The sequence below is a fragment of the Heterobasidion irregulare genome (assembly GCF_000320585.1).
Source record: "Heterobasidion irregulare TC 32-1 unplaced genomic scaffold scaffold_03, whole genome shotgun sequence".
NCBI lineage: Eukaryota > Fungi > Basidiomycota > Agaricomycetes > Russulales > Bondarzewiaceae > Heterobasidion > Heterobasidion irregulare.
This window is the reverse complement of record NW_009258199.1, coordinates 2010125-2037566: the sequence shown is the minus strand read 5'-3', so window position 1 is coordinate 2037566 and position 27442 is coordinate 2010125. Positions and strand designations below refer to the sequence as shown.

The 27442-nt window shown below is 59.7% G+C and overlaps 10 protein-coding genes across 10 annotated transcripts; 8 read left to right on the top strand and 2 right to left on the bottom strand.

Moving 5' to 3' along the window:
* The first annotated feature begins 1266 nt into the window (after positions 1–1266).
* On the top strand, positions 1267–3398 carry HETIRDRAFT_473029 (uncharacterized protein). The gene is made up of 5 exons (XM_009545811.1): positions 1267–1319; positions 1377–1503; positions 1565–2112; positions 2216–2285; positions 2409–3398. The coding sequence occupies exons 1-5, from the start codon at positions 1299–1301 to the stop codon at positions 3116–3118; spliced, it is 1476 nt and encodes a 491-aa protein (XP_009544106.1). The 5' UTR covers positions 1267–1298; the 3' UTR covers positions 3119–3398.
* A 359-nt stretch (positions 3399–3757) lies between these two features.
* Positions 3758–6989, bottom strand: HETIRDRAFT_416121 (uncharacterized protein; the record flags this gene model as incomplete). The annotated part of the gene is made up of 5 exons (XM_009545810.1): positions 3758–5256; positions 5310–5715; positions 5826–6426; positions 6485–6713; positions 6776–6989. The coding sequence occupies 5 exons, from the start codon at positions 6987–6989 to the stop codon at positions 3758–3760; spliced, it is 2949 nt and encodes a 982-aa protein (XP_009544105.1).
* A 565-nt stretch (positions 6990–7554) lies between these two features.
* HETIRDRAFT_439181 (uncharacterized protein) lies at positions 7555–8750 on the top strand. Its single transcript, XM_009545809.1, has 4 exons — positions 7555–7686; positions 7763–8203; positions 8254–8385; positions 8438–8750. The coding sequence occupies exons 1-4, from the start codon at positions 7639–7641 to the stop codon at positions 8618–8620; spliced, it is 804 nt and encodes a 267-aa protein (XP_009544104.1). The 5' UTR covers positions 7555–7638; the 3' UTR covers positions 8621–8750.
* Positions 8751–9014: 264 nt separating this feature from the next.
* HETIRDRAFT_439180 (uncharacterized protein) lies at positions 9015–10270 on the top strand. Its single transcript, XM_009545808.1, has 6 exons — positions 9015–9121; positions 9188–9199; positions 9264–9649; positions 9703–9795; positions 9849–9935; positions 9991–10270. Exons 1-6 carry the CDS (start codon positions 9030–9032, stop codon positions 10068–10070), a joined length of 750 nt encoding a protein of 249 aa, XP_009544103.1. The 5' UTR covers positions 9015–9029; the 3' UTR covers positions 10071–10270.
* Positions 10271–10922: 652 nt separating this feature from the next.
* Positions 10923–15229, top strand: HETIRDRAFT_381949 (uncharacterized protein). Its single transcript, XM_009545807.1, has 19 exons — positions 10923–11334; positions 11396–12082; positions 12141–12347; positions 12406–12416; positions 12473–12541; positions 12593–12839; positions 12896–13067; positions 13123–13182; positions 13232–13534; positions 13597–13832; positions 13897–14160; positions 14232–14292; positions 14347–14459; positions 14520–14529; positions 14586–14680; positions 14742–14795; positions 14851–14877; positions 14946–14957; positions 15008–15229. The coding sequence occupies exons 1-19, from the start codon at positions 10996–10998 to the stop codon at positions 15038–15040; spliced, it is 3000 nt and encodes a 999-aa protein (XP_009544102.1). The 5' UTR covers positions 10923–10995; the 3' UTR covers positions 15041–15229.
* Positions 15230–15444: 215 nt separating this feature from the next.
* On the top strand, positions 15445–17728 carry HETIRDRAFT_313075 (uncharacterized protein; the record flags this gene model as incomplete). Its single annotated transcript, XM_009545806.1, has 11 exons — positions 15445–15492; positions 15554–15574; positions 15628–15718; positions 15840–16161; positions 16226–16331; positions 16397–16656; positions 16774–17073; positions 17151–17286; positions 17353–17408; positions 17468–17567; positions 17618–17728. The coding sequence occupies 11 exons, from the start codon at positions 15445–15447 to the stop codon at positions 17726–17728; spliced, it is 1551 nt and encodes a 516-aa protein (XP_009544101.1).
* A 974-nt stretch (positions 17729–18702) lies between these two features.
* On the top strand, positions 18703–20627 carry HETIRDRAFT_102988 (uncharacterized protein; the record flags this gene model as incomplete). Its single annotated transcript, XM_009545805.1, is given in 6 exon segments — positions 18703–18718; positions 18799–18806; positions 18820–19457; positions 19571–19627; positions 19698–19764; positions 19870–20627. Coding segments are annotated over 6 exon segments (1544 nt in total), but the record flags the coding sequence as incomplete, so codon positions are not given.
* A 1623-nt stretch (positions 20628–22250) lies between these two features.
* HETIRDRAFT_381946 (uncharacterized protein) lies at positions 22251–23078 on the top strand. Its single transcript, XM_009545804.1, has one exon. The coding sequence runs from the start codon at positions 22563–22565 to the stop codon at positions 23034–23036; it is 474 nt and encodes a 157-aa protein (XP_009544099.1). The 5' UTR covers positions 22251–22562; the 3' UTR covers positions 23037–23078.
* A 729-nt stretch (positions 23079–23807) lies between these two features.
* HETIRDRAFT_416118 (uncharacterized protein) lies at positions 23808–24851 on the top strand (the record flags this gene model as incomplete). Its single annotated transcript, XM_009545803.1, has 5 exons — positions 23808–23849; positions 23921–24036; positions 24117–24539; positions 24602–24743; positions 24810–24851. 5 exons carry the CDS (start codon positions 23808–23810, stop codon positions 24849–24851), a joined length of 765 nt encoding a protein of 254 aa, XP_009544098.1.
* Positions 24852–25182: 331 nt separating this feature from the next.
* HETIRDRAFT_312202 (uncharacterized protein) lies at positions 25183–27337 on the bottom strand (the record flags this gene model as incomplete). Its single annotated transcript, XM_009545802.1, has 8 exons — positions 25183–25700; positions 25768–25863; positions 25928–26012; positions 26079–26135; positions 26188–26232; positions 26289–26421; positions 26473–26834; positions 26903–27337. The coding sequence occupies 8 exons, from the start codon at positions 27335–27337 to the stop codon at positions 25183–25185; spliced, it is 1731 nt and encodes a 576-aa protein (XP_009544097.1).
* Between the last annotated feature and the right edge of the window lie 105 nt (positions 27338–27442).

Sequence of the window (27442 nt, the reverse complement as noted above, 5' to 3'; positions counted from 1 at the left end):
ATCGCGTCCTCCCCGCGCAGCGCGCACTCGCAGGCGCACGCCCCTGCGGGGAACATGACGATGGCGGGCGCGATCGACCGCGCGCCCCCCGAGAACGCGATGTTCATGAACTTCCCGAATCAGCCCTTCGCGTCAGGTATGCCGCATCCGGGCAATCGCATGCCCGGCGCGCCCGGCCAGTTCGGGTTTGGCCCATCCTCGACCCCGCCGAATCAGCACCAGCACATCGACATGACTCAGGCGATGGGCAATGGCGCCGCTCCTGGCAGTGGGGGGCCCGCGGGCGCCCCTGTGAACCCGAATCGCGTCGACTTCCAGATGACGCCCGCGCAGCAATTCGCGTCGATGCGGGCATCACAGGATCAGAATGACGACGGGTACAGCGCGTCTTTTGGCATGCCGCCGCCTCAACAGCAACAGGGCGGAGCCGCGCCACCACCCACGTCCCAACACCAGCGCCCACTCGGTCTTTCCCCCCAACGACAGCAGCATCAGCATCAGCAGCAGCAACAACAACAACAGCAGCAGCAGCAGCAACACCAACAGCAGCAGCAGCAGCAGCAGTTGCAGCAGCTGCAACAGCAGCAGCAACAGCAACAACAACAACAACACGCGTTGCAGCAACAGCCCCTGTCCATCCAGCCGCACCCCGGCTCCCACATGTCGCCGCACCAGATGAACGGCCACCTCCCACACCCCTCCCGTCCGCAGTCACAGCCCCAACCCGCACCTCCCGGCCGCCCGCCGTCTCAGCAAGCGGGACCTTCGCGCACCCCCCTCCCCGCGAGCGCTTCGCTTCCCGCTAACGCGATGTTGCTGCAGGGCCGCCCTGCGAATATCGGCGGGGCGCCGCCGCCACAACAGCTGCAACACAATCCGCAGCTTGCCATCCCCCCCAACCCCCAGCAGCAACAACAACAACAGCATCAACAACAGCAACAGCAGCAGCAGCAGCAACCTCAGCGCCCGCCGTCGGTTCAGTCGCAGGGACCGTCCCAACAACAGCAGCAGATGCCGGGGGCACAAGCGCCGGTGCATATGCAGGCAATGATGCGACCGGGACCAGGATCGGGGCCTGCACCCCAGAATGGTGGGACGCCGCCTGAGAGCAGTGCGTTGCGAGCGCGAGTGCCGCAGCTGGTCCAGGCTCAGATGAGGCCGGTCCCAACGTGAGTTTAGATTCAACTGACGAGATGTCGCAATGGAACACCATATTAAAGTTTTTCTTCTTCGTTTTGTTCAGGGCGCCCGTTGTAGGCGTTGGCCAGGGTCTCGTGCGACTGTTACAGTTCAGCGGTATGCTGGCTGAGCATTCAAAAGTACGTTTTCTTTATCTTGTAACGTCAATATTACCATAGCTCAACGGATGAACGTAGGACTCAGATGCGAGAAAACTGCAGTTGACACACTGGGAAGATCTCGTGAACGAGTATTTCTTGCCCTCCGCGACGATGAAACTCACGTTGTGGAAAGACAACCAGCAAAATGAGGCGAAAGTGTTCGGTGCGTCGTTTCTCGAGCTAACTGGCCCGAATTCCATATCAATTTTTATTTGTGCGTTCAGAGGTAGGCACGCCGATACTGCCTCGATTCTTCCTCGTCACTAGCCAGTCTGGCGTGAAGTCCATGACGCTGTCGTTGGACGGCGCGCGAGAACGCCCCGTATCAAACAACCACGCGATCGTGGAGTGCATACAAGCAGTCTGGTCGTATAAATACACCAACGGTTACACCGTGACACTCCGTGGGCCTCTCACCGCGCACATTTTCGTCATCCCGCACCACCTTGCCAACGGCGCGTCCGCCCAGGCGTCTTCAACGCACCCGAGCTACGCGCTGAAGATCAACAGCTTAGTATTCGACTCGAACTTGTATGAGAAGCATATTTCGCTGGACATGATCATAGGTCAGCGCATCGAGCCACCGAAGACGCCACGGCTACGGAACGCACAGACACCGACGATGAATGGTGGGGGTGGAGGTGGGGGCAGCGGCGCACTGAAGGAGGAGGACAAGTGGGACGAGCCGAAGATCCTGTTTGAGCGCGCGATGATCCCGTCGGAGCCGGTGAACGCGTTTGGCATCCCGCAAGCAACGATGCGATGTCTTGAGGTACGAGTCGATCCGTCTTTTTGTATTGTTTTCATCTCGGTTAATCGATTTCGCATCGCATCGCATCGGGTTCGTAAATGGGGTGGATCTTCGCGGATGGCAGTTGGCGGAGAGTGTCGGGCAGATGTCGGACCTGATCACATACTCTACGGAGAACACACTTGGACCATTGGGTGAGTCGTCGATCACGATAAGGCTCGTCTGTGCGCAATGACGCTGATAAGCACCTCTGCGCCCCCGCATCATCACTGATACATCAATCACGCTCCGTCGGCGCTATCGATGCGGGACATCAGACGCGCTGAAGCAGTTCGCCCAGAAGATTCGCGACTCGCACAACCCTGGGAACGGCCCAGTCTACGGCACTGTGCCAATCGGCGTTCCCAGCCAGTACGGGGACGGGATCAACGGCGCGCACACTACGTCAGCGCTGTCCCAGTCCGTGTATGGATCGACGCCTTCGGGCATGCCTGGCCCGCTAGATGGCCATCCTAGTGGCCCGTCGTCGCTGCAATTGCAGCAACAGGCCCATCAGCAGCAGCAGCAGGCGGTGCATCAACAGCAGCAACAGCAGCAGGCTCATCATCAACAGCAGCAGCAGCAGGCTCATCAACAACAGCAGCAGGTCCACCAGCAGGCGCAACAACATCTGCATCAGCATTCCCAAGCACATCACGCGCAGCAGCAGGCTCATCCACAGGCCCAACAGCAGGTTCAACAGCCACCGCCTTCATCTGCGCCACCGCCATCGCCAGACAAACCAAAGGGTACGCCGCAGCAAGCCCACCCACCCACGCCCGTCGCGGGCCCCAGCACCTCCACCGCGCCTCCTGCTGCGCCCGCACCCACCGCCTCGTCGTCCACACCCTCGATGTCCAACACGTCGCTGAAGCGCAAAGCGGCCAACACAGATACCGCGTCGCCGACGACGGCGACGTCCTCGGACCAGCCACCTCCCGCCAAGCGTCCGCCGCGAAAACGCGGACGGACCGCGGGCGGAGGGTGAAGAAACAACTCATACCCCCATTCTCCCCCGCCCCTTTGCATATATGTTTGTCTCCTTCTCGTGTCTACTGCTCTCGTCGTCGTTCGCCATCCTGGTCTCTTCTCGCTTTGCATAGATATTGTATTTTACATATACGCACTGTTTCTTGCCACAACACTGCCGGAGGGGGGAGAGGATGTTATATGTTTAATCGGCGTCGTATTTATTCACACCTGTACTGTACATCACCGACCATTCTCCGACGAATATCAACAGTCCAAGGGCTGTCTGGACCCCCCCCCCCCCCGCGTTTTGATGTTTTGGGTGTGTCTGTGGGAAACTGCCTACTTGGACCGTCAGCGATCACAAACACGAACGTGCCGCCCTGATAGGAAAGTGAAAAGACAAGAGAGCAAGATGCCGGAACAATAGCCAATCATAAGATACGTCGATTCGTCACATCCGCAAGCGGTATGCGCGCGCCGGGCACAAAGGTATGTACGTATGCAGGAGAAAATGCCGTGCGTCAGGCCCGTGACGCGACCGAGCCAGACGTCTGCAGCAGCGCCGCCAGGCTGCGCTCAGTATGAGAGCGGCTCGTGGCTGAAGTCACATTGATCGCCGTATCTGCATCTGTGGTGCGCAAACAAATGCGATTTATCAGCTTCGGGGCTGGGCTGGGTATGCGGGTATGCGGGCTGGATGGATGGATGCTCGCCTTCCTTGTGCATAAAAGGTGCAAGGTATTCGTGCTCTACTCTCTCTAAGCCCGTCCGGGCGGCCCCGGCCTCGGCCGCGCGCGCCGCCACTACCGCCACGCCCCCGATCCCCGCGCCCAGCGCCCTCCGAGCCCCACCGTCGCTCGTCTCCGGCTGACAGCCCATATTCACCACCGTACCCGTCGCTGGTTGACATCGCCGAGCCCCAGTCTTGATCGCCTTCGGGGGCGCTGTAGTCGCCCTGCGTGCCGCTCGGCGCGGCGCCGGAGAAGGCCGATTGCTGTGCAAGAAGCTGCGCGAGATGTTGCAGCTGCTCTGGGGGCAAATTTCCCATGGAGGTCACCTGAGCGATAAGGTTCGGGTCGAAGCCGACAACACTCTTAGCGCTCGTCATGCCAGGCGTCGACGACGGGTTGCTGGCGAGCTGGTCGACGAGGTCCGACACTGATGCGCCCATTGCGGGCTGATCCCGAGGCGTCGAGAAGAAGAGCGAATCAACATCCGGTCCCACCAGCATGGTGAGCACGTGCTCGTCCACCAGTTCAGGCTGTATCTGCGTCGCTGGTTCAGCTGGCGATTCAGGTATCTGCTGCAGCGACAAATACATCGCGCCCAGCGCCGTCAGCTCGCGCTGCTCCTGCGTCGTCTTTTCCTGACTCTCTCCTCCTCGCGGGGGCACGTCTAAATTCGGCGAAAACTGGATAGCTGTGATGTATGAAAGTTCCTTTGTGAGCTTCGCATGCCCGGCTTTTAGAATTTCAAACAGCTTACATTGGGGCTCGGACCAGTCAATTAACTCTTCGAACAAATGGGCGTGCAGCGCGGCTCCTTCGTCTCGGTCGAGGTCGCGCACATTATGCAGAGAATGGACACCCTGTGTATCGACCCGGAACCAGACGTAATTAATGCACAATCCAAAAATCGAGCGCAAGTGAATGAAGCTGACATCTACGGGATCGTCATCGTAAATTGCTTTTTCGATGAGCTTCACCAGCTCGAGCTGACCCTCAGGGGCCCATTTCACCACCTTTTTCTTCTTGCCCGACTTTGTCAATCCCGTTGGGGTCTGTGTCGATGACCCGGTCGCGGTACTGTGATTCGCAGTAAAAGACACAGCCGCCGGCGAAGGTTTGCGTCCCTTGGCCATGTCCTTGAGCGCCTCCTGGAACGGATCCACTGCGGATGGCTGCGCGATATTCGGATCTGGCTCTTTCTTCAATGGAGGAGGCGCTAGAGACTTCTTGAAGCTAGGAAGCCTTGGCTTCGGCTTCGGCGCAGAGAAGAACGATGAGTCGGACTTGGAGTCCTTAACGGTCTGGGGCGCCGCTTTGCTCTCCTTCTTCACCACCACTGGTCTTGAAGATGACGCCGATGAAACAGCCGCCTTCTTCGTCGGCTGCGCTAACTTTGATGCAGGTGGTTCGGCTTTGCGCTTCCTCGCTGAGGGGATGCGGGCATGGTCAATCGATATGTTAGCGGTGAAGCGGACTGACATGACCCACCCTGCGGATCTTCGTCGACGTTCATCGCCCGTTCATGCTCTGGCACGTATTTCTCGCGCCATTTACGTTCTAAGTTTGATGCCATGTCCTTGACAGCTGTAGAACGCAATTGTAGGCAGACATTGTAGTTAGATACATTTGCGATGACGTCTTCGCAGAACGGTACAGAAAATTCATTTCCAAGCTGAACAAACTTCAATTCGAGGATAGGACACCCGCGAGGGGCCACGTTCATGACGCTCGCCGTGTAGGTGATTCTCATAGTGGGGAAGGATTTCTGGAGGTGCAGAACGTCAAACTCACCAGGGATCGAAGCATCTTTACCCAACTTCCGTATGATCCTCCCTACCTTGGACGCTGCCAAAGATTCATATGTGAAGGGCAAACGATCTGTTATCTAAGCGATGAACCCGCGCAACAATCGACCGAACCGAAACCATCACACGGTGACAGGATAAAACGGATCAAAAAAACATTGACGGTGGAAGAGGGCATGTGAAAACTTACGTGTAACAAGGGCATGATGGTCTCTTGCAACTGATCATCGTCCGTATTGGTGGCTCCCGCCTTCAACCACTCGCGAGCGATTTCCATTGCGGTTGGATTCTCCAGCCACGCTCGGAAGAAGTGGTTGCCTGCGTTGTCTCTGATTTTAGTCAAAATATCCAATCGCGTTTGCGCATCCACTTGTGTTATTCCATACTCCGCAATCTGATTTACCAGCTGTTGGACTCCACGAGCCCCAGAGAAGCTTTTTGGTGAAAGAGATGGTTTGATTGCCGACAGAAATTGCTCCTTACGACTCTGCACAGGAACAGTCACCGTCGCCGGGCTGCTGTAGAACGACGTCGGGGAAATTCCCGACATCATGGAGGGCGAATGAAGGGCAAAGGGAGAGAGGGTGCCCTGGTGCTGAGATTGCTGCTGAGAGGTTGAAAATTGCGCTGCATGAACATAAGATAGTGCGGATGGGTGCATATGTGTGTATGAGTATTGCGGTGCTGGACGCTGGGTAAGTTGGGGAGAGGGTTGGGATTGAGATATATTAGACGAGGACGCGTAAGGTTGGGAGGTCGCGTTGGAGGTGTTGATCGTTGTCAATGCAGGGCTAGAGAGCATACATTGAGTCGCGGATTTGGGCCCCAAACATGAGGGGAGACGCTCACTCTATCATGGTCTGCTGGGGAGTCGACGACTGAGTAGACTGAGAAGATCCCATGGTGGAAGTGGTCGCGCCGTTCAGTGTGGAGTAGGAAGATAAAGGGACCGATCCTGGCTGGTTCGGCCAGGCGGCGGCGGCGGCGTATCCCATGGCATTGTAGGGCCCAGGAACGGGAAAGTAGCTATGGGGAAAGGGATAGAAGGACGTGGGGGACGAAGAGGAGGGTTGCGGGACTGATGGAGGAGGATGAGGGAAGGGAAACTCGAGCGGCAAGTGATGGTGCATGGAGGCTCACCCGATAAGTCGCCCAACCCGAAATCGCTCAAATCGATGCCTCCCTGGACGGGCGTGGATGTAGCGCCGCCATTCGGGACGAGCGTGCTGTCTTTCCAATCAGCAGACGCGGGCCTCTGGGCAGATTGCGCGTCGGATGACTGGAGCTGCTGCTGGGCCTGTTGCTGTTGCTGCTGCTGCAACCAAGTCGGAGAAGTACTGGAATATATGTCCATATGTCGTCTGCTTTTTTCCGCACGCGCTCTTAGCCAATGATGGTAACACTACACGGGCTTATTTTTGTGCAATCCGAGTCGGGGAGAGGAGAAAGGCCACGGTGAGATAGGACAGCGCTGCCACCACCGGAATGCACGTTATGCGGTCACTTTGGCTGGCGATTCGTCCTTCAAAAGCTGGCGCTGCGTTGTCCAGCCCCCTCCACGATCCAACCTTATGACCGCCCCACTCCGCTTCGCTCTCCGCCACAATCTCCGCCCCAACTGCCCTCGCCAAACACTGATCACGACAGCCGTGTCCTTGTGCGTTTGTTGATCAAGTCACACGACGCCTTGAAATCGGTTTGAGACCTTTCGGTCGATCTTGTTTGGATGCATGCCATGGATCCAATGCACCACCATTCGCAGCTGTGTCAAGCAACGGCCCCATCGCACATCAAGGCCGTATGACGTGAGATAATAAATTGGACTAGTCTATTGATCTGTAACGTGGCTTGAACCTAATCCTTAGTAGCCCTACATAAGGGGCATCAACAAACCTACTAGTGTCCCTAGCGTTTTCTCTCAACGCCCACCTTACAAACTCAACAACTGGTCTCAATCCCCATTCCTAGTATACCTCGCGTCGCGTCGCGCCCCCTCCTCCACAATGTCCAACGTACCCGAAGGCGCTCACCTTGAGTATCAGAAGACTCAGGTATGTCGTCGTCTTCCTCGTCGCCGCGTATCCCGCCCTCGTCGCGTTCTCATCGTTCTCCACCCTTTTTGCCAAGCTCATCGGCAGCCTCGGCGCCGTCGCTGAGACTATGCGCAACTGTGCCGCTATTGCGGACCAGTTCTCCCAAATGCTTGCGCATGGCCACGTTAACTTCAACGGTGCCGCGCCCCTTCACATGATGCCTCCAGGGCTGAACGCCGCCATTGCCGACCCCAAACAATTCTTTGCCCTTCCCTCCCCCGCTGCAGCGACCCCGGCTGAACGCAAGCGCAAAGCAGAGGCCCAGGATCCAGATGAAGACAGCAAAAAGAAGAAACGTGGCTCGGTGAAAAAGCCCAAGGACCCTAATGCCCCCAAGCGTCCCGCCTCTTCCTACATCTTCTTCCAAAATGAGATTCGCTCTCAACTCAAGAGCAAGCACCCGAATATGACCCAGCACGAACTGCTAAATCACATCTCGAAACAGTGGTCCGAGATGACACCACCCCAGAGAGATGTGAGTGTGGCAAGCCTTCGCTTGAGCCCCGCTGATGCCATCCCCTGCAGGTCTACGAAAAGAAGCAAGCAGCCGCCAAGGCCAGGTATGAAGCTGAGAAGAAGGTGTATGAAGCCCGCGACGCGGTGACGAGCCCCGTCGTTGTTGCTGCTGTCATCCCGGATACCCCTTCGCCGATCATTGTAGGCCATCTTGATTACCGTGTCGTCGTGAACTTACACACTTCTTCGACAGCCCGCAGCCATAGTCCCGAGTTCCGATACCTCTGAGGACGATGCGAGCGATGATGATGATTCGAGCTCTGAGACCTCTGAAGAGGACAAGCCATCACCCAAGAAGTCCAAGGTGCCTCCAGTCCCGGCGCCTAAGCCTGTTGCGACGCCGAAGGAGAAGAAGCATAAAAAGACAAAGGCTTGAAGCAAGGAGGAAGCTGTCGATGGAGCTCTTGGTGCCGAAGTTCTCGTTATCGTATTCATCACCCTTATTGTGCCTCGCCTAGTCCTGCTAATCTCGATCTGCGGCTGACGGAAGTAAGCTTACTTTAGTGACATTGTCTTTCTCGCTGTTCTTCTCGTCCCCGCCTGAATTGCCTGACGTCCTGCCGCTCGCTGTCTTGAGTGTCCAGCGCTGCTAAACAGCGGGAAAGCTGTTATACCATGAAGCGCGCTGGCAGCACAGCACAGATCAATCGGCATGTCGGCCGGGGGACCGGGTCGGCCTGTCTGGTTATGTAGATTGGGCGGGGGAGGCTCCGGGAAAAGCATATATAAGTGATCATCATATCTGGCCTTGGTCGCGTTCACCCTCTCCTGTTCATCGATTGAGCATGTCTCAGCCTCCGCCTTACGGAGGGCCTCCATCCGTCAACCCAGATAGACGAGAACTCCCTACAGGATGGGTTGCTCGCTATGACGATCAGTGCGTTCGAAAGAATTGAGAGTTGTGGCTTTGCAGTCTGATGAATCGACTATATCTCATCTGCAGTTATCGGCAATGGTATGTTCTTGATTGATGCATCGTTCATGGAATGACCGTCTCTAACATCGTGGTCCACGATCAGGTATTACGTAGATACTCGCCCGTCGCCGCCACGATCGTCTTGGGAGCATCCTCTCGGTCCTCCCGCTGCGCCGCCTCCACAAGCCAGTTATGCACCACCCCCGAGCCAGTCTCCTCCGGATCGCAATTTTCAGAGCGGTGGTGCCGGATACCCGCAACAACAACAGTGGAACCAGCCACCACAGGGTCAAGGCGGCGGATGGAACGGCTCTGGTGGGTACCAGGGCGGCGGAAATTATCAGGGCAGTGGGTATCCGTACGGGGGTCAGCCTGGCTATCCAGCGCAAGGGCAAGGGTGGTCGGGGCCACAGCAGGGGTACGGTGGTCCTGCAACTCAAGGTAGCTGGAGCGGTCAACAGGGGAACTGGCAATCTCCACCACAGCAAGGTGAGTCATCCACTGGAAGTGGGACGCCTGGCCTCATGGCTTGTCCTGCACAGGCTATTATGGCGGACAGCCTCAGCCGCCGGTGCAGCAGCAGGCGTCACGAGGAAGAGGCGGCGGTATCGGGCTGGGAACGGCAGCTCTTATCGGTCAGTGGTATTCCTGATAGATCAGCGTTGCTTCCTGATAATATGTTGTTCAGGCGGTGGGGGTTTACTCGCTGGCGGTTTGATTGCGGAGGCCGTCGACAGCCACGAGGACCGCGAAGAGCAAGAGGCGTACCAAGACGGTAATCCCTTGCCTTGCCAGATTTTTTCTCACAGCGCTAATATCTCGTCAACCAGGGTATCAAGATGGCCAGAACAACGATTTCGGCGGTGGCGGTGGCGGATTTGACGGAGGATTTGACGACGGCGGTTGGTGAAGGATGTTCTCACTATTCATCGTGCCTTCTATTTCTCATCTGGCTCTTTCTTTCCTCCATGATTTGCGCGTCAGTGCAGATTAGCCCGGCTCGTCTCGTGTCGTGAACCTGTGACATTTCTCTGTCCTACATATCTGAATCAATATATGTACCTGTATGGCATATCCTGGCATATTGAATTTAAATCTTTTTAGAAGCTGCATCAAGACATGCAAAAGGCAAATCTAGGGACGCACGACAGCGATCGAGAGACGCGCCAGGGGCGCTGCCGCGGAAGCACCGACAAGAGCCGCACTATGGAAGACGCGTGTGCTATGCAATTGAATAACCTTGTGTGTAAGTATAGTACGGGGCGAGGCAGGCCTCAAGGCGGTGGAGCTCTTCTTGACGTGAAGGCGACAATCGAGCGCTAAGATCGGGATGTGTGCGGTTGGATGGAGGACAGGTGGAGGTGTCATATGGCCAGGATTCTCGCGATGTGAGGATGAAGTTCACAGGCAGTCGGAATTGCCGCAACAGGGACGACCCTGGGCCAAAGCTAGTGCGTATCACATGGGAGAAACGTGTGGACAGCCAGCCTCTGATATTTCGGAGGATTGGAAAGCGCAAGAGACAAGACAAGCAGCTGATAAGTCAGACTCGGTCGGAATTACCGTGCCAAAATAGGACCAGTCGCGTCGTCTGTCAGATCATGTCACCGTTCGAACAAACTCCAGAGTGGCGAGCTGTGGCAACGCCCGATGTCGCGATTGTGGCACCCCCGGCGTGCGATCTCGGCCGCTGCCGCATTCGGCACGGCGGCGCGTCGCGTCAATTTGTTTGTTCCAGTCCCTCCGACCGTCGTCTGCGACCTCGACGACGAGCCGCTTCAGACAATATACTCTAACTCGCGCTCTCCTCGAGCTCATAATCGACCGCGTCTGTCATGGCCCCACGTACAAGACGGCGTCCACGCTCAGCCTCTCCCGCCGCCTCCGCGACGGCGACACCGACGACTGTCGTATCGACAACCTTCAACAGCACCAAGACTTCCACTGACGCTACCCCTGCGAGCAGCAACCTTGGTGAAGACGAGAAAGACTACTCGCTGCCTCAGCCAAGAGCAACGGGAAGGCCCGTCAGAGTCGCTGCTGCCAGAGGCACCAGAAAACGGGCCATGGAGAGTGAACATGAGGATGAGCCACCCAACGCGCAGCCTTCGAAGAGGCGCGCTGTCGCCCGGTCCGCCTATGTCGAAGTGCCGTCGAAGCCGAACAAGACCCAAGTACGCATCGCACTATCGATGGACTTGCTTTGCAATTTCATACTTACTCATGGTGGCCCAGCAACCGACAGTAAAATCCATTCCAAAGGCAAGGGGTAAAGGAAAGGCGAAGGCCCCCACTCCTTCTATTGACGGTGAAATCGTTCCAGAGACGGAGGCTGAACTCGAATACGATGAAAACGCCTCGGTCAACAAATCGGACGACAGTGGTTCCGAGTTTGAAGATGACGAAGATTTCTCTATAGAAGACATGGAAGACGACGATGACGACGATGACTACGGCTCGAAAAGACCACGCAAGTCGCTCAAGTCATTCACGCGGGCTCTTGACTATGAATCGGACGGCATCGAAGAAGTTATGATGGACGCCGCTATTCAGGAGTCCCTGCAGAGCGCAGGCCTCGCGATTAGTGTGCGCAATGGCGCCTTGACTTTGGGCGCTGGCTCGTCGGGCGCTGGCATGCGCCTTCTCGCCGCCGCCTCAACCGAGGACGGGGATTTCATAGAGGTGTCTTCCGACGAGGACGTTGAACCGTCCGCATTGAGCTCCGAAGACGAGGCCCCGCCTACGAAGGGCAAAGGAAAGGGCAAAGGCAAAGGCAAAGGCAAGAGCAAAGCACAGGCAAAGGGGAAGAAAGTCACCTCCGCCGAAGAGAAGAAGCTCAAAAAGAAAGCCCTCGAAGAGCGAACGCGCCTGAAACAGGCAGAGCGGGAGTTGTCCCAAAAACTTGGTCGCAGGTTGACTTATGTGCGCATCTTTCTTATTCGACGTACGATACGACAGTTCAACAGATCTTGTCATGTAGGCTGAAAAGTCGACGGTTGCGCTGCACATGTACCACCCTGAGTTGCGCAATGCTTGGGGTGACTTGAAAACGAAGATGAAGGTCGTTCAGCCTAAGAAGGCCGAACAGCCGTCTAACCTCAAGGTAACTCTCTTGCCATTTCAGCAAGAGTCGCTCTATTGGATGCGTAAACAAGAATTCGGATCATATGCGGGGGGCATGTTGGCAGTACGTACACTACCTGCTGTCACTGACAGCCTCGTTCTTACGATCTTTTACCTAACAGGATGAGATGGGGTAGGTGTTTGTATTCATTCTATTGGTCTGAAGTGACGAAAATAAATTGTTCTTAGAATGGGTAAAACAATCCAGATCATAGCTCTACTCGTCGGCGACTCTGTAAAGCCAAGCCTTGTCATCGCGTAAGTTTTGATTTCACGACTTGTTTTCAATGTTTCCTCACGTCATCTCAGACCAACGGTTGCGATTATGCAATGGAGGAACGAAATTGCTGCGCACACAGACGGCATGAAGGTGCTCGTGTGGCACGGCTCAGGGCGTGAATCGGACACGAAGCAGCTTATAAAGTACGACGTCGTACTTACGACATACGCTGTTCTCGAAAGCTGCTTCCGCAAGCAGCATTCCGGCTTCAAGCGAAAGGGGCAGATCATCAAGGAAATTTCTCCGCTTCATGCGATTGAATGGAACCGTGTGATCGTGAGTGATGTCGGTGTGCCTTATTCCTCTTCGATCGCTGACATCTGTTCAACAAGCTGGATGAGGCACACAACATCAAAGAGCGCGCAACCAACACGGCCAAGGCTGCGTTCGAGCTGAAGGCAAAGTATAGGTGGTGTCTTTCAGGAACACCGCTGCAGAACCGTGTCGGCGAACTTTACAGCTTGGTCAGGTTTCTGGGAGGGGACCCCTTCTCTTACTACTTCTGTTCGTGCTTTCTCTTCTCCTGATCATCAATGACGCTGAAACAAGGTCATAACAGGTAAGAGATGTGACTGCAAATCGTTACATTGGAAGTTCTCAGATAAGAGACATTGCGATGGTGGGTACACCAGATGGCATTCGAACCTAATCTCATCTGTCATCTATAGACTGTGGTCATAGTCCCATGCAACACACGTGTTTCTGGAACAACGAAATCTTGACGCCCATTCAGAAACACGGCATGGTCGGTCCAGGCAAAGAAGCATTCGCGAAGTTGCGGATCCTCCTTGACCGGATCATGCTTCGTCGCACCAAGGTCCAACGCGCGGACGATTTGGGCTTGCCGCCTCGTCTGGTCATTGTGCGACGCGACTTCTTTAGTCCCGAGGAGAAGGAGCTGTATCTCAGCCTGTTTTCGGATGCCAAGCGGCAGTTCAGCACCTACCTCGATGCGGGAACTCTCCTGAACAGTTAGTTTTTGTCCCGCGCCCTTCACGGCTGTGTGTGTGTGCTCACTTCGGATCTGTGGCAGATTACTCGAACATCTTCAGTTTGCTGACGCGCATGCGACAGATGGCTTGTCATCCGGATCTTGTCATCCGGAGCAAGAACAACGCGGGCACGTTCGTGTCGGAGGAAGACGTCGGCGAGGCAGCCGTATGTCGTATTTGTAACGACGTCGCGGAGGACGCGATCCAAGCGAAGTGCAGACACATCTTTGACCGCGAGTGCGTGAAGCAGTACTTGAACACCGCCATGGAAGTCACGGTAAGGGCCTCATAAGATCCTTTGTAGTCGCACATGATTGACAGATCGACTGACGCTTCTCCAGCCTGCATGTCCGGTGTGTCATCTCCCGCTGACGATCGACCTCGAGGCCCCGGCCCTCGAGCTCGCGCAGTCCGCAGCCCCGAGGCAGGGCATCCTCGGGCGCCTCAACATCGACACCTGGCGCTCGTCGTCCAAGATCGAGGCGCTCGTGGAGGAATTGAGTAATTTGCGGAGGCAGGATGCCACGACGAAGAGCATCGTGTTCAGCCAATTTGTCAACTTTTTGGATCTGATCGCGTTCCGGCTGCAGCGGGCTGGGTTTGTGGTGCGTGTTTTCTTTGTCGCGGCGGGGGGCTCGGCCACGGGGCGGAAACTAAAGGGGGTACTTGCTTGCAGGTGTGTCGCCTCGAGGGGACTATGAGCCCCCAGGCGAGGGACGCGACGATCCAATATTTTAGTAGGTGTTTTTCGGAGAAGCCGTGTGGCGGGCAGACGCTCATGGCATTGTCAGTGAACAACGTGCATGTCACCGTGTTCCTCGTCAGCTTGAAAGCAGGGGGCGTCGCGCTCAACTTGACAGAAGCGTCGCGCGTGTACCTCATGGACAGCTGGTGGAATCCTGCGGTAAGCCCAGCTTCGATTTTGCTCGCGCGTGCTCGGCTGACATGCCTGCCGTCTGTCAAGGTCGAATACCGTGAGTGAAGGCTTACCGAGCCGTTGTATCGTGACTGAACTTAGTCCCGGAAACAGAGGCTATGGATCGCATTCATCGGCTCGGGCAACACCGACCTGTGCAAGCTATCAAGCTGGTGATCGAAGATAGCATCGAGAGTCGCATCGTTCAGGTGCGCTGCCGCCGTCCACATATCGAGCTATCGGGCTTACCGACACACTCCCTTTTTTTAGCTACAGGAGAAGAAATCGGCCATGGTGGATGCGACGCTCTCAACGGACGACTCGGTAGGCCTAGTTTAAGTGTCGCTTTACCACTTTATCGCTAATGATCGAATCACAGGCGATGGGGCGGCTGACCCCCGAAGATGTGAGTAGCGCGATATCGTTCGCGTGGTGTCCGTCGACTGACCGTGTTTGCTTCACCGCCATCTGCAGCTTTCATTCTTATTCAGGGTGAGCGCGCACAGTATCTCAGTTTTTGCCCGTCTGACCGCGATTTCAGCTATGATATCTTATGCGCGGACGATTAACGGTTGGCTCGTATTTATGAGGATGTGTTTATGACGAATCTATTGCCTGGCCCCGCCCATAGGTAGAGAGTGCTTGGTTCGTGGCGTGCTTTTGGATTGTGTATGTGCGCTTTCACGCTGGGGTTGTGTCGTTGGATATCTGTAGATATTTTCACATAATACATGGAACAGTGCTCCCGTTGCTCACGGAGGTCGCCCAGTGGCCCCTGACCTGTGTGCGAGCATGTGATAGCCGCCGGACCAGGACCGGCGTCCTGCGCTCAGCCAGTCGGGAGCGGGGTAATGATGATGGCCGGTCCCACCCCGCACCCCATATTCCAGCGTCGCGACCGCCAGCAGCCCCACACCACCACTCACCAACCACAGCCGTAACCGTACCACTATCGCGCGAACCAAAAACGACAATGGCCACGAAAGAGCTGAAGGAGTATACGGCCGAGGAGGTCGCGCAGGTGCGTTCGGGTGCGCCGGCCGCGGATCGCCATGCTCACGGTGGACTCGCGTGTGTTGCAGCATAATAAGGAGGGCGACCTGGTACGTCTGCGGGAGGGATGGCTGGGCTGGGCGTGCGCTGACGAGCGGCGCAGTGGGTTGTTATAGACGCCACGGTGTACGACCTCTCGAAATTCGCGAACTTGCACCCTGGAGGGGTCGGCGTCCTGCTCGCCTCGACCGTAGGTACGTCACGCCCCACCCGCGCCGTGGCGCACCACACACCGGCCTCTCGCTGACCCCTCCGCCCCCGCACGCACGCGCTCGCTCGCTCGCTTGCATACGCGACTCGCGACTCGCGGCGCAGCCGGCAAGGACGCGACGGAGGCGTTCTTCGGGCTGCACCGACAAGAGGTGCTGCGCCGCCCGGCGTACGCGCGGCTGCGAATCGGCTCGCTCGCGGGCGCGGCGCCGGTCGTGCGCGCGCTCGCGGCGGGCGAGGTGTCGCGCGTGCCGTACGCGGAGCCGACGTGGCTCGCGGACGGGTACAGCAGCCCGTACTACAGCGCGGGGCACCGGCGCTTCCAGGCGGCGGTGCGCGCGTTCGTGATGGAGGTCGTGTATCCCGACGCGCAGCGCTGCGAGGAGGGCGGGCAGCGGATCGCGCAGGAGGTGGTGGATAAGATGGGGTGCGTGCCGCGTGGAGGCTGCTGATTTTGGTTTTGGTTGCGGGCTGATGCGCGGTTGGTGTAGGGAGATGAATATCACGGCGATGCGGTTGGGACCCGGGAAGCACCTGAAGGGGCGCACGCTCATGGGCGGGGTCGTCACGCCCGAAGAATTCGACTATTTCCACGAGGTGAGCACCGAGCGCGCCTCTCTCGCTGCGGTCCCTCGCTCACGCACGCGGTCGCGGGCCCGCAGCTGATCATCAACTTTGAGCTCGCGCGGTGCGGCACGCGCGGGTACATGGACGGGCTCGTGGCGGGGACGATCATTGGGCTGCCGCCGGTGCTCAACTTCGGCTCGCCGGCGGTGCAGGCGGCGGTCGTGCCGGACGTGCTCGCGGGGCGCAAGTTCATCTGCCTGGCGATCAGCGAGGCGTTCGCGGGGAGCGACGTGGGCGGGCTGCAGACGGAGGCGCGGCGGGAGGGGGACGAGTGGGTGATCACGGGGACGAAGAAGTGCGTCGCTGTGGTTCTTTCTTTCTTTCTTTGCGGGTTCAGCGCTGAACATATATCAATGTTATTTTTATTATTATTATTATCATCATCATTGTGTGTATGGCCGTGGCGGGGCAGGTGGATCACGAACGGGACGTTCGCGGACTACTTTACGGTCGGGTGCAAGACCGAGACGGGGTTCACGGTGATCCTGGTGCCGCGGGACGCGCCGGGTGCGCTGTCGACGAAGCCGATCAAGACGGCGTACTCGTCGACGGCGGGGACGGCGTACGTGACGTTCGACAGGGTGCGGGTGCCGGTCGGGAACACGCTCGGGCGGGAGGGCGGGGGGCTGCAAGTGATGCTGAGCAACTTCAACCACGAGCGGTGGATGATCGTGAGCATGAGCCTGCGGATGCAGCGGCTGGTCGTGGAGGAGTGCCTGCTGTGAGTGGGCGGTGTTTTCGTGCGTGCGTGCGTGCGTGCGTGCTGACTCGGCGTGGCGGACTGGACAGGTGGGCGCAGCAGCGGCGGGTGTTCGGAAAGCCGCTGAACGCGCAGCCAGTGATACGGGCGAAGCTGGCGGCGATGATCTCGCGGGTCGAGGCGGGGCAGAACTGGCTGGAGAACGTGACGCACCAGATGAACAACGTGGGTGGCGGCGCTTTCGGTGTCGGTGTGGCGGGGGCTGATTGCTGACTGCGGGGGCGGGTGCAGATGTCGTACGAGGAGCAGAGCGACAAGCTCGCGGGGCCGATCGGGTTGCTGAAGCAGTGCGTTGCGTTGCGTTGCATGGCGAGTCTCACGGGTGTCGCTGACGGGCAGACGGCAGGTTCATCACGCGGACGGGGCGGGCGACCGCGGAGGACGCGACGCAGATCTTTGGGGGGCGGGGGATCACGAAGACGGGGATGGGGCGGCTGATCGAGAACGTGGGTGAGATTGTGTTTCTCGTTGTGGTGGATGGGCTGACGCGGTGCAGTACCACCGGACGTCGCCGTACGACGCGATCTTGGGCGGGGCGGAGGACGTGCTGGGGGACCTCGGGGTGCGGCAGGCGCTGAAGAAGATGCCGAAGACCGCGCGGCTGTGAGCGGGAGAGGGCGGGAGGGGACGCGCGGGCACTTGCGGCTGGAGACGCCAGGAGGGCGGAGTGGATGTAAATTGTATTCGTCGTCGGGACCACGATAGTAGCTAAGAGTGATGCACGCGTGTTACCTAATGTGGCGTGCTGGGTGGCTGAGGGGAGGGGACGCTCCCACGGCGTGCTGTCGAGGTCAGAGCGGTTCTGTGCAGCCCCGAACGCTCCGTAAGGCATCGCCCCTATCCACAGCCGACAGACGACGACGCACGCCCCCCAGCCAGCGACCAGCGACCAGCGACCAGCGGCTATCTCCTTCCCCATCGGCCCCGCCAGAGCCGCCCCGCCATGATCCACCTCGATCACAGCCCCCACACCGCGAACGTGTCGCCCCTCCTCCACCACCCCCGCCAGAACTTGCAGTCAGACCCCTTCCCCTGGTCCCCCGCCCCCCAGCCCCGCCATCAAAATGACCCGAACCCCGTGAACACGGACCCCGACCCCCCCATCCCCGTCCCCGTCCCCGTCCACCCCTCGCCCCCCCTCAGCCACGAGTCCCTCACTCCCGCACCCGACAGCAGCCCCGCCCACCCCGACTTTGACTCCGCACATCCTCGCCCTGCCACAGCCACGGCCATAGCCACCGCCGCCCCCGCGACCCCCTCCGCCGTCGACCCCGCCTCGACGCTCTCCGTTCAAGACAGCGCGCCCCAGGAAGAGGAGGAGGAAGAGGACGACCCCGAGGGCGCCCGCCCGCTGCCCCCTCGGGACACCACCGACACCACAGGTGTGGTCCCTCTGCCTCCCATAGCACCCCCACGCTGACTCCCGCCCCCGCAGATACCCCCGCGGCGCCAGACCCCCACACCGCCCAGCCCCCGCCCGACGACGTCGACAGCGCCCACTACACCCCCACCAACGACCCAGGCGCGCCCGCACAGGCAGCCCCCGCACCGACGCCCACCACCGCGAGCCAGGATACGTCCATGCCCCTCGACGCGGACCCCGTGTCCCCGCTGAGCGAGCTCTCCCCCGCCCCCGACGACGACGACGAGGCCCGCGATGACCTCCAGGGCGGGGCTGACCCCGACGCTGCCGACGAGGGCGAGGGCGAGGACGAGGACGAGGGTGACGAGGAGGGTGACGACGACTATGAGGACGGCGACGAGGCCTCCAGTCCTGCCCCGAGGCGGAGGCAGGGCCTCAGGCGCGCCAAGGCGGCCGCCGGGAGGGCGAACGGTGCACAGAGGGGGCAGCAAACGCAGTCGCAGACGACGAACACGCGCGTGCTTCGGGCCCGCGCGAGCACGAGTGCGAACAGCGGTGGTAGTGCCGGTGGGAACGCGGAGGCATCGTCCTCGTCCTCGTCTTTGGGGGCGCGCGGGCGGTCGTCGTCTGCTGTCGTCGCGAACGGGAACGCTGCGGCCTCGGGCTCAGGCTCGGCCGTCCGTGCGGCGGACCCCCATCACCACAATCTGCAACACCACCACTCGCACCAGCAGCATCCGCACCCTCTGCTTCAGCAGCAGCAGCAGCAGCAGCAGCAGCTCCTTCAGCAACAACATCAACAGCGTCTGCAGCAGCAGCAGCAGATTCAGCAGCTCCAGCAACAGCAGATTCAGCAGCACTCGCATTTCCAGAACCACCATCAGGGCCAACATGCTCAACAGCAGCCGCAGCCGCAGCCGCAGGGCGCGAACAAGGTCCTCCGCATATTGGAGCTCAACGCCGAGTTGCTCAAGTGCGTCGCCGATCTGCATTCTCTTCTCTTCGTCGTTTTTTTTTTCGCGCCCGTTTCTTTGTTGTCGTTCTGGGTGGGTACTCGAGGACTGACAAGTTGGTTTGTCGTGGCAGGGTCTGCATAGACTTCCAGGCGCGCGCGATCTCGCCGAAAGACGCGCGGTTTTTGGAGTGAGTGTCTCATCGGCCGCTTTCCTCTTTCTGGTTCGCGATGGTTGACCTTTGGCCCCGGGCGCCGCAGGTACGCGAGCCGACTACAAGCGAACCTCACCTGGCTCGCGACGGCCGCAGACGGGCGACAGACGACGGTGAGCCTGCTTCCCTCGATCGCCCTCATCGCCGCACCCCTCTGACTCGTTTCCGCGGCGCTGACTTGTTTGCCGTCTCGATGTTTCGCAACTCCCGACATACAGATCCCGCCTCCGCCGCTCTCGATGTTGCAACCGCCGCCGCCGCTGACGCTAGCGGTTGAGCGCGCGCATGGGCCGCCGCATCCGACGGAGCGCGTGCAGCAGATGTATGCGGAGCTGCCGGCGCTGTTTGCCAAGGACCATGCGCGGATGCAGATGCAGCAGCAGCAACAGCAACAACAGCAACAACAGCAGCAGCAGCAGCTTCAACTTCAGCAGCAGCAGCAGCAGCAGCATCTTCAGCAGCAGCATAATCAGCAGCAGCACAATCACCAACAGCAGAGTCTGGGACTTCAGCAGCAGCAGCTTCAGGCGCAAGGGCACCAACAAAACGTTCAGCAGGCGCTCCTCCTCCAGCAGCAACAGCAGGCGCTCCACCAACAACAACAGCAGCAACATCAACAACTGCAGCAGCAGCAGCAGCAGCAGCAGAACCAGCAGAACCAGCAGAACCAGCAGCGCTCGACAACGGCGACGCCCGCTCCTGGTTCGAGCCACGCGCCGACGCCTGGCTCCGGCGCAGGTCCCGCGTCGTCCCAGGCCCAAGCGCACCTCGCGCAAGCTCAAGCTCAGGCTCAGGCACTGCGCCAGCAGGCGCCGACCCCGACGCCGATCCCGATCGCGAGCGCCATGCGCGCTTCAACGTCGACGCCTACGCCGATGCCGGTGGCCCACGCGCACCCGCATGCACAAGGCTCGGGCGCGAACGCGAACGTGAACGCGGCGATGATGATGATGGCGCAGCAGCAGCAGCAGCAGCAGGTGCACGCTCAGGCCCAACAGGCTCAAGCGCAAGCGCAAGCTCAGGCCCAACAGCAGCAGCAGCTTCTCCAACAGCAGCAGCAACAGCAACAGCAGGGGCATCCGGGGGTGAAGCGTGCGCGGATGGACGAGGTGGGCGGGTTGATGGGGCCCGAGGCGCACAAACGGCGGGATACGGGCGAGCACAAGCCCCCTGGGATGGGGACGGGGATGGGGATGGGGATGGGGATGGGGATGGGGATGGGCGTTGGCGCGGGCGGCGTGGGGATGATGGCGCCCCCGATGAACGCCGTGCGTGGGTCGCCGGCGGTGCCGCAGGGCGGGTTTGGCGTCGGCGTCGGTGGAGGGAACATGATGGGCGGGGTGGGAATGGGCTCGGCGACGGAGGCGGAGATGGCGGCGAGGGCGCGGCAGATGCAGATCCGGAGGGCGCAAATGCAGCAGCAGATGCAGCAACAACAGCAGGCTCAACAGCAACAGGCCCAGCAACAGGCCCAGCAGCAGCAGCAGCAGCCGCAGCACGTCCAGCAGGGGCAGAGGCAGATGTCGCCGGGCGGGATGCAAGCGGGGTTGATTGGAATGGGGATGCAGGGCGCGATGGCGGGCGTCAATGGGCTCGGCGGGCCCGCGAACGGGAGCCTCGGTGGCGGGTTCGCCCCGGGCTCGTCTGGCGCGGGGATGACGATGGCGATGGGAGGCGGCGGCGGCGGCGCGGGCGGCGGGCAGACCGACCAGAATGCGTTCACGGCGGCGCTGTCGGCGTTCGGGCCGTCGGCGATGAACTTCATGCAGATGCTGCAAGAGCCGGGGCACGCGTTTGTGAAGTACATGGTGCAGAACGTGCCGGGGTTCATGGACATGCCGCTGCAGCACCGGCTGGCGCGGATGCAGCAAGTGCAGGTGAGTGATGTCGCGTTTCATGGGGCTTTTTTTGGTTTCGGGGGCTGACGGGACGGCGTCGCTGGTTTGGGCTATGGTGCAGAGCGTGGTCCACGCTCGGAACCAGCAGCGCACGCAACTGCTGCAGCAACAGCAACAGCAACAACAATTGCAGCAGCAATCGCAGCAGCAACAGCAGCAACAGCAGCATCAGATGCAGCAACAGATGCAGCAGCAGGGCCAACGGGACGGCATGGGTATGAACGTCGGCATGGGCCTCGGCATGCCGAATCAGCCTCTCGCCGCCGCCGCCGCCGCCGCCGCGCAGTTTGGCGGCGGGGGCTCGAGCGCATCGCCGATGCCCCACCGGGCGTCGCCATCGCCGCAGCTGCAAGTGCAAGGCCAGGCCGGGTTCTCGTTCAGCGGGATGGGCGGGATGGGCGGCGCGAGCGCGGGGATCACGCCGCAGCAGATGATGCAGATGAACAGCAACGAGCAGCAGCGGCAGCTTCACCTCATGCAGCAGCAGCAGCTCCTGCGCGGCGGTGGGCACGGGCACGGACATGGACAGAACCACGGCAGCCCGAATCCCGGGATGCTGCCGCAGCAGATCCAGCAGATCCAGCAGCAGCGCCAGCAGCACACGGCGTCGCCGGCGGGGTCGCTGGTAGGGTCGGGCGGGGTGGGGACGATACCGGGCATCGCGCGGTCGACGCGGTCGCCGTCGGATTCCGCGCCGTCGCCGGTGATGCCGAGGCAGCAGCAGCAGCAGGATTATCATCGGGCGATGATGATGCAGGCTGCGCAGGGCGCGAGGAGTAACGGCGGAGGCGGCGGCGGTGGAGGGTTTGTGAACCCGCAGTTGACGGGTGGGTCGTACGGCGCGTCGCCGCCTGGGAGCGCGCATAGCCGGACGTCGTTCAGTGGTGGCAACAACGGTGCGGGGCAGTCGCCGGGATCGGTGGGCGCGGGGCAGGGGTGGCAGGGCCCGTCGAGTGCGGGTGTGGGAGGGTTCGGGTTCGGCATTGGCGGGTCGCCGACGGTGGTTGGGTTCGATGGTGGGGTGGGGGCGACGTCGACGCCGAACTTGGGTGGTCAGCAACCCCAGCAACAGCAGGGGTCGCCAGTCGACGCGGCAGGGATGGATTTCAACGATATCTTCAACTGGTCGTGACCCCTCCACCCGCTCCCCCTCTGTTTCCTCGTTTCCGCCCTCGATCTGCTCTCAGCTCTTTCCCTCGCTTTCCGTTGCTTGCTCTGCGATCCTCTCCGCCTGTCCTCGTCTCTACCTTGCTCCGCCTCGCTCTCCGCGTGGGTGTGGCCTAAAAATGCGCCATCTCACGTCGCCGTCGCCGCCGTCGTCGTGGGTCTCTAACGCCGTCGGTTTCTTCCTAGTTCTTTTTCCTTTCCTCGGTGTGGCATGTCATCTGTCTGTCTGTGTCTGGCTATATGCGGTCGCCTCGCACACATATATATACATACGTATACGCTCTCCGCTTTGTTTCTCCTTTCTCTCTCTTTCTCGCTGATTGTGTTCCCTTCTAAATACGGCACGCGTCGGTAGTGGCTGCGCGGCCGCGTTTTCTGGCTCGCCGTTGATTTCGATCGTCTCTTGAGTTCTAAATGGCTCTCCCACCCCCATCCCCCCTCCCGCTTCTTTTCCGGTTTTTGCAACTCGATTATATCTTTCGGTTGAGGTTTCATTCTTCCTTTCATTCATTCATTCATTCTTCTACTTTCTTGTTTTCTTTTGTGCTTGTGTCCGATCCGTCTCCTCCCAGTGCTTGCGTTGTAACCCGATACTCGACGGGCCGTGTGTGTGTAGTATTTGTAGAACGTCGTGGACGTTGGTGGTGGTACATATATACGATCAAAAGGACGGGTGCGTGTTCGTCGCGAGAAAGAACCCGATTATCATCAATTGTTAGCTTCCGTCCAGAGGTGTAGCCGTGGGAGATGCGGCCGGGTCTTGCCGGGATTTGTGGCGGCGCTCAGACCGGCAACAGTGCCATAGCGAAGTCTAAACGGGAGGACGATAACTTCACGCCAATACGCTAGAAAGTGAGTATGCCGCCCCGTCCTGTTGCCCCTGCCCTCCCCAAACGCCCTCCTGGGGCCAGACGTCGCGTTCGTGCGAAAACGGCGCAGAAAACGACGCATTTTGACGATGGATGCACGGGATGAACCATGGCTGCACCGATCCGCGTTTTGCGTCCTGCTCGACCGCCTCTCTCGCCCGCGCCTCGTCTCGGTTCTTTCCCCCGGAGGATCGCTCACGGCTTTGCGTTGCAGATTAAACCATGGGTCGGGTCATCAGGGCACAAAGGCGCTCGCACGCCATCGTACGTTTCTCCCGACGCATTCACCGTCCTGCGGCTCGCGGAATAACACGCCATGCGCGGCGCACCCACAGTTCAAGGCGCACACCCATCTCAACAAGAACCCCGCCCAGCTCCGCGCGCTCGACTTCGCTGAGCGCAACGGGTACGTGCGCGGCATCGTGAAGGAGATCATCCACGACTCTGGCCGGTGCGTGTCTATCCCCGCTCCTCCTCCTCTGACCTCCGTACCGACATCGCGCCCCTCTCCCCGCTTTTCACGACTGGTAGCGGTGCTCCTCTCGCCCGCGTCGTCTTCCGCGATCCCTACCGCTACAAGCTCCGCAAGGAGACCTTCATCGCGACCGAGGGCATGCACACTGGCGCATTTGTCTACTGCGGCAAGAAGGCAACCCTCGCCGTCGGCAACGTCCTCCCCGTCTCGGCGTGCCCAGAAGGTACCATCATCTGCAACGTCGAGGAGAAAGTCGGTGACCGCGGTGCGCTCGCGCGCACGTCGGGCAACTACGCGACCGTCATTGGTCACTCGCCCGAGGAGAACAAGACCCGCATTCGTCTGCCCAGCGGTGCGAAGAAGACCGTCGCTGGTGGTGCGCGCGCGACCATCGGGATCGTCGCCGGTGGTGGCCGTATCGACAAGCCTTTGCTCAAGGCCGGCCGTGCGTTCCACAAATACAAGGCCAAGCGTTACAAGTGCGTATCGCGACTGACAACGATGGTTTTTGTTTCTCATGCATCTCTTCTTCGATTCGCAGCTGGCCTCGCACTCGTGGTGTGGCTATGAACCCCGTCGACCATCCTCATGGTGGTGGTAACCACCAGCATATCGGAAAGGCATCGACGATCGCCCGCTCTGCCGTTCCCGGTCAGAAAGTCGGTCTCATTGCCGCCCGCCGGGTACGTGGATTCAGAATTTCATACTTGACGTTGTTGAGATCGCTCATTGTTATCTTCCGCCCACAGACTGGTCTCCTGCGTGGTTCGGTCAAGGTCAAGGAGGCATGAGGGATCTTCACTTGCTACACATACCTTACCTTATGCCCCCTTCCCTGCACGTCTTGCCTTTTTTTTTACCTCTCCGCTTTGCTGTCTCCTCGCACAAAATGTTGTATGCACAGACGCAATTTGCATATGCATCACGCCCATGCCGCCTTCATGCCCACACTATCTCATGTGATTTGAACATGAATGCGAGTTGTTCCGTTATACAGAAGGACAAAAAAATGCGGGCCCTCGAAGTTTATTTTTCTGCTACAGAGTCGCGCAAGAAATTTTGAAGTCCATGGTATGCTATGATCTCTATGTTCACCCCTTATTTGCTGTTTGTCCTCGCCATCTACTTGGCTGCCTCGTCCATCTCATGTCGCCACCTTTTCTGTATCTCGATCGATTCCCTGAAAATCTTGTATTTTGCTTGGAGCAGCCGCTTTTCCTTGGGGCCGGCCTGGGGCAGCACGATGGTTGCGGGAGGCGTCATCTCAACCATGATGGCCCAGAGCTTGCGGTTGTGTTCGTCTTGGGGCATCGGCTTCGGGTGCTCTGCAGCGAACCGAGCGAGCACGGCTGCGCCGAGGACGACCGCGGCGGCGTGTGCGGCGGGGAGGGCGACGGGGACGGCGCACGCGTCGGCGAAGAGGCGCATGAGCGCGGCGTTCTGCGCCTGGGAGCCGGACATGTAGATGGCGGAGACGGCGTGGCCGGCGCCGTTGAGCGCGTCGAGAATGTGGCGCGTCTGGAGCGCGATGGCCTCGAGCGTGAGCGCATACTTGCGCGCGAGGTCTTGGAGGGAGCGGTCGAGGGTGAGGCCGACGAGGGCACCGCGCATGCGGGGGTCGGCGATGGGCGAGCGGTTGCCTGGTGCAGTGAGAGAAGTGGGAGTGAATGAAGGGAGGAGAGAGGGGAGAGGGGAAGGGGGAAGTACCGTGTAGGTCAGGATAGAAGTGCATTTCTTTTAGGGCTTCGGTCCAGGACTCGGCGCCTTCGGCGTCGCGAATCTCGTCCATGGTCTCTCGGAGAACTGGAAGGCAGGGAGCCGCTCGGTGTTAGCGTGCAAAAAGGGGAGGGCGGCGACGGTGTGTTACCCTGGTGGATGTTCTTCTGCTGCGCCGCCGCGCGCTCTTGGAGCTCGCCGTACGCGGGGTGGGTTGTGATCACAAAGTCGATGAGCTAAAGAGAAATCCGGGACACATGTCGATCGGGATGAACGGAGCGGTATGTAAAGAGTGGGCATACCTGGCCGGTCGATGACTGTCCGCCCTCGTTCATCCACCACCCGGGGAACACAGGATCCTGTGCGCGACTTGCGTGTCGGCGGCGGCAGATGGCAGCACTCGGGACATACCTTATACGGTCCCCATACGCCCGGTACAAAAACGCCCTCGCGGCTCTGTGATACCATGCATTTTAGTTGACTGGCGACCCACCGATGCATTGCAGACTGACCTGCACGATGTGACATGTACTAGTGCCGGCGACCGCAGCGAGACGATGGCCAGACTCCTCGAACGGCATAGAGGGTGAGAGTTTGCCATTCTCCTCGTGCCGCGCCGCAATTGTGCCGAGCCACCCTGCGTAGCTTCTCGAGATCAGCGAGCGCACACGGAGCAGATCAGATAGAAGTTCATACGCATCGATGACACCGCTCCCGACAGGAGTTCCCTCGAGTAGTCCCAGCTCCGCAGCTGCCTGCTTGGAGAGCCCCTTGCCCACAGGAACCCCCGCCGTCAAGACGTCCCCGTCGTTCGCGCCCATCTGTCGGAAGCCCTCGCGCGGGACCGACGCGAGGCCGATGCGCTCGAAGAAGTCGGTCTGCCAGCCCTTGTCGGGGACATACGAGCACTTGCAGGTGACGGAGCACTTGGAGCGCGTGTTGGCCCCCGTCGCGCGGTACGTGAGAAAATCGGGCAGGTCGAAGAACTGGCAGCGGGCGAACAGCTCCGGGGACATGTGCTTGCTGAGCCAGAGGATCTTCGGGACCTCCATCTCGAGCTGCGAAAGCGGGTCCGTCGGTCACAGACACGGCGCGCAGCGCCTGGACCGAGAGGGATGGGACGTACACTCATGACGCCGCCGACATAGTCGAGGACGATAGAGTGTTGGCTGTTGATCAGCTTGGCTTCCTTCTCCGCGCGGTGGTCCGCCCAGAGGATGATATTCCGCTCGCCAGGCTGGCCAAGTCTATCGCCCTTGGTCACCGTCACCGGTTCCCCCTTGAGGTCGGACACGGCGAGAGAGCACGTCGCGTCGAAGCCGAGCCCTTTCACGTCCCCAGGGGACACTTTGGATTCTTTAAGGACGGCACGGACGGCGGTACAGATACCTGACCAGATGTCTGTTGTGGATTGCTCGAAGATGCGATGATCCTGCGGGTCCCGCCAGGTGATGGTGTCTTGTGTAGATGATGCAACGATCGTTCCGTCCGCCTTGACGAGACCCGCGCGCGCAGAGCCTGTCCCGACGTCGATGCCGATGTAATAACTTTGTGCTGGCATGCTGGGTGATGGTCAGTACAATGTCGTCGTCCAAGCTACGTGTGCGCCGGTGCGTGCAGTGGAGCACTTAGTGGAGGACAAGAAAAGGGTACGAGCGTGTACCGG

Bases quoted from the DNA above. Each gene is read 5' to 3' on its own strand.
- HETIRDRAFT_381946 (XM_009545804.1), top strand. From the start codon at position 22,563: ATGGTGGGGTGGGGGCGACGTCGACGCCGAACTTGGGTGGTCAGCAAC.
- HETIRDRAFT_439180 (XM_009545808.1), top strand. From the start codon at position 9,030: ATGTCTCAGCCTCCGCCTTACGGAGGGCCTCCATCCGTCAACCCAGAT. The intron at 9,650-9,702 runs GTGAGTCATCCA...TGTCCTGCACAG, and splicing joins GCAATCTCCACCACAGCAAG to GCTATTATGGCGGACAGCCT. The intron at 9,796-9,848 runs GTCAGTGGTATT...TATGTTGTTCAG, and splicing joins GGGAACGGCAGCTCTTATCG to GCGGTGGGGGTTTACTCGCT.
- HETIRDRAFT_439181 (XM_009545809.1), top strand. From the start codon at position 7,639: ATGTCCAACGTACCCGAAGGCGCTCACCTTGAGTATCAGAAGACTCAG. The intron at 7,687-7,762 runs GTATGTCGTCGT...CTTTTTGCCAAG, and splicing joins TTGAGTATCAGAAGACTCAG to CTCATCGGCAGCCTCGGCGC. The intron at 8,386-8,437 runs GTAGGCCATCTT...CTTCTTCGACAG, and splicing joins ATACCCCTTCGCCGATCATT to CCCGCAGCCATAGTCCCGAG.
- HETIRDRAFT_381949 (XM_009545807.1), top strand. From the start codon at position 10,996: ATGGCCCCACGTACAAGACGGCGTCCACGCTCAGCCTCTCCCGCCGCC. The intron at 11,335-11,395 runs GTACGCATCGCA...ATGGTGGCCCAG, and splicing joins CGAAGCCGAACAAGACCCAA to CAACCGACAGTAAAATCCAT. The intron at 14,161-14,231 runs GTGCGTGTTTTC...ACTTGCTTGCAG, and splicing joins TGCAGCGGGCTGGGTTTGTG to GTGTGTCGCCTCGAGGGGAC.
- HETIRDRAFT_473029 (XM_009545811.1), top strand. From the start codon at position 1,299: ATGCTGGCTGAGCATTCAAAA. The intron at 1,320-1,376 runs GTACGTTTTCTT...GGATGAACGTAG, and splicing joins TGCTGGCTGAGCATTCAAAA to GACTCAGATGCGAGAAAACT. The intron at 2,113-2,215 runs GTACGAGTCGAT...CGCGGATGGCAG, and splicing joins CAACGATGCGATGTCTTGAG to TTGGCGGAGAGTGTCGGGCA.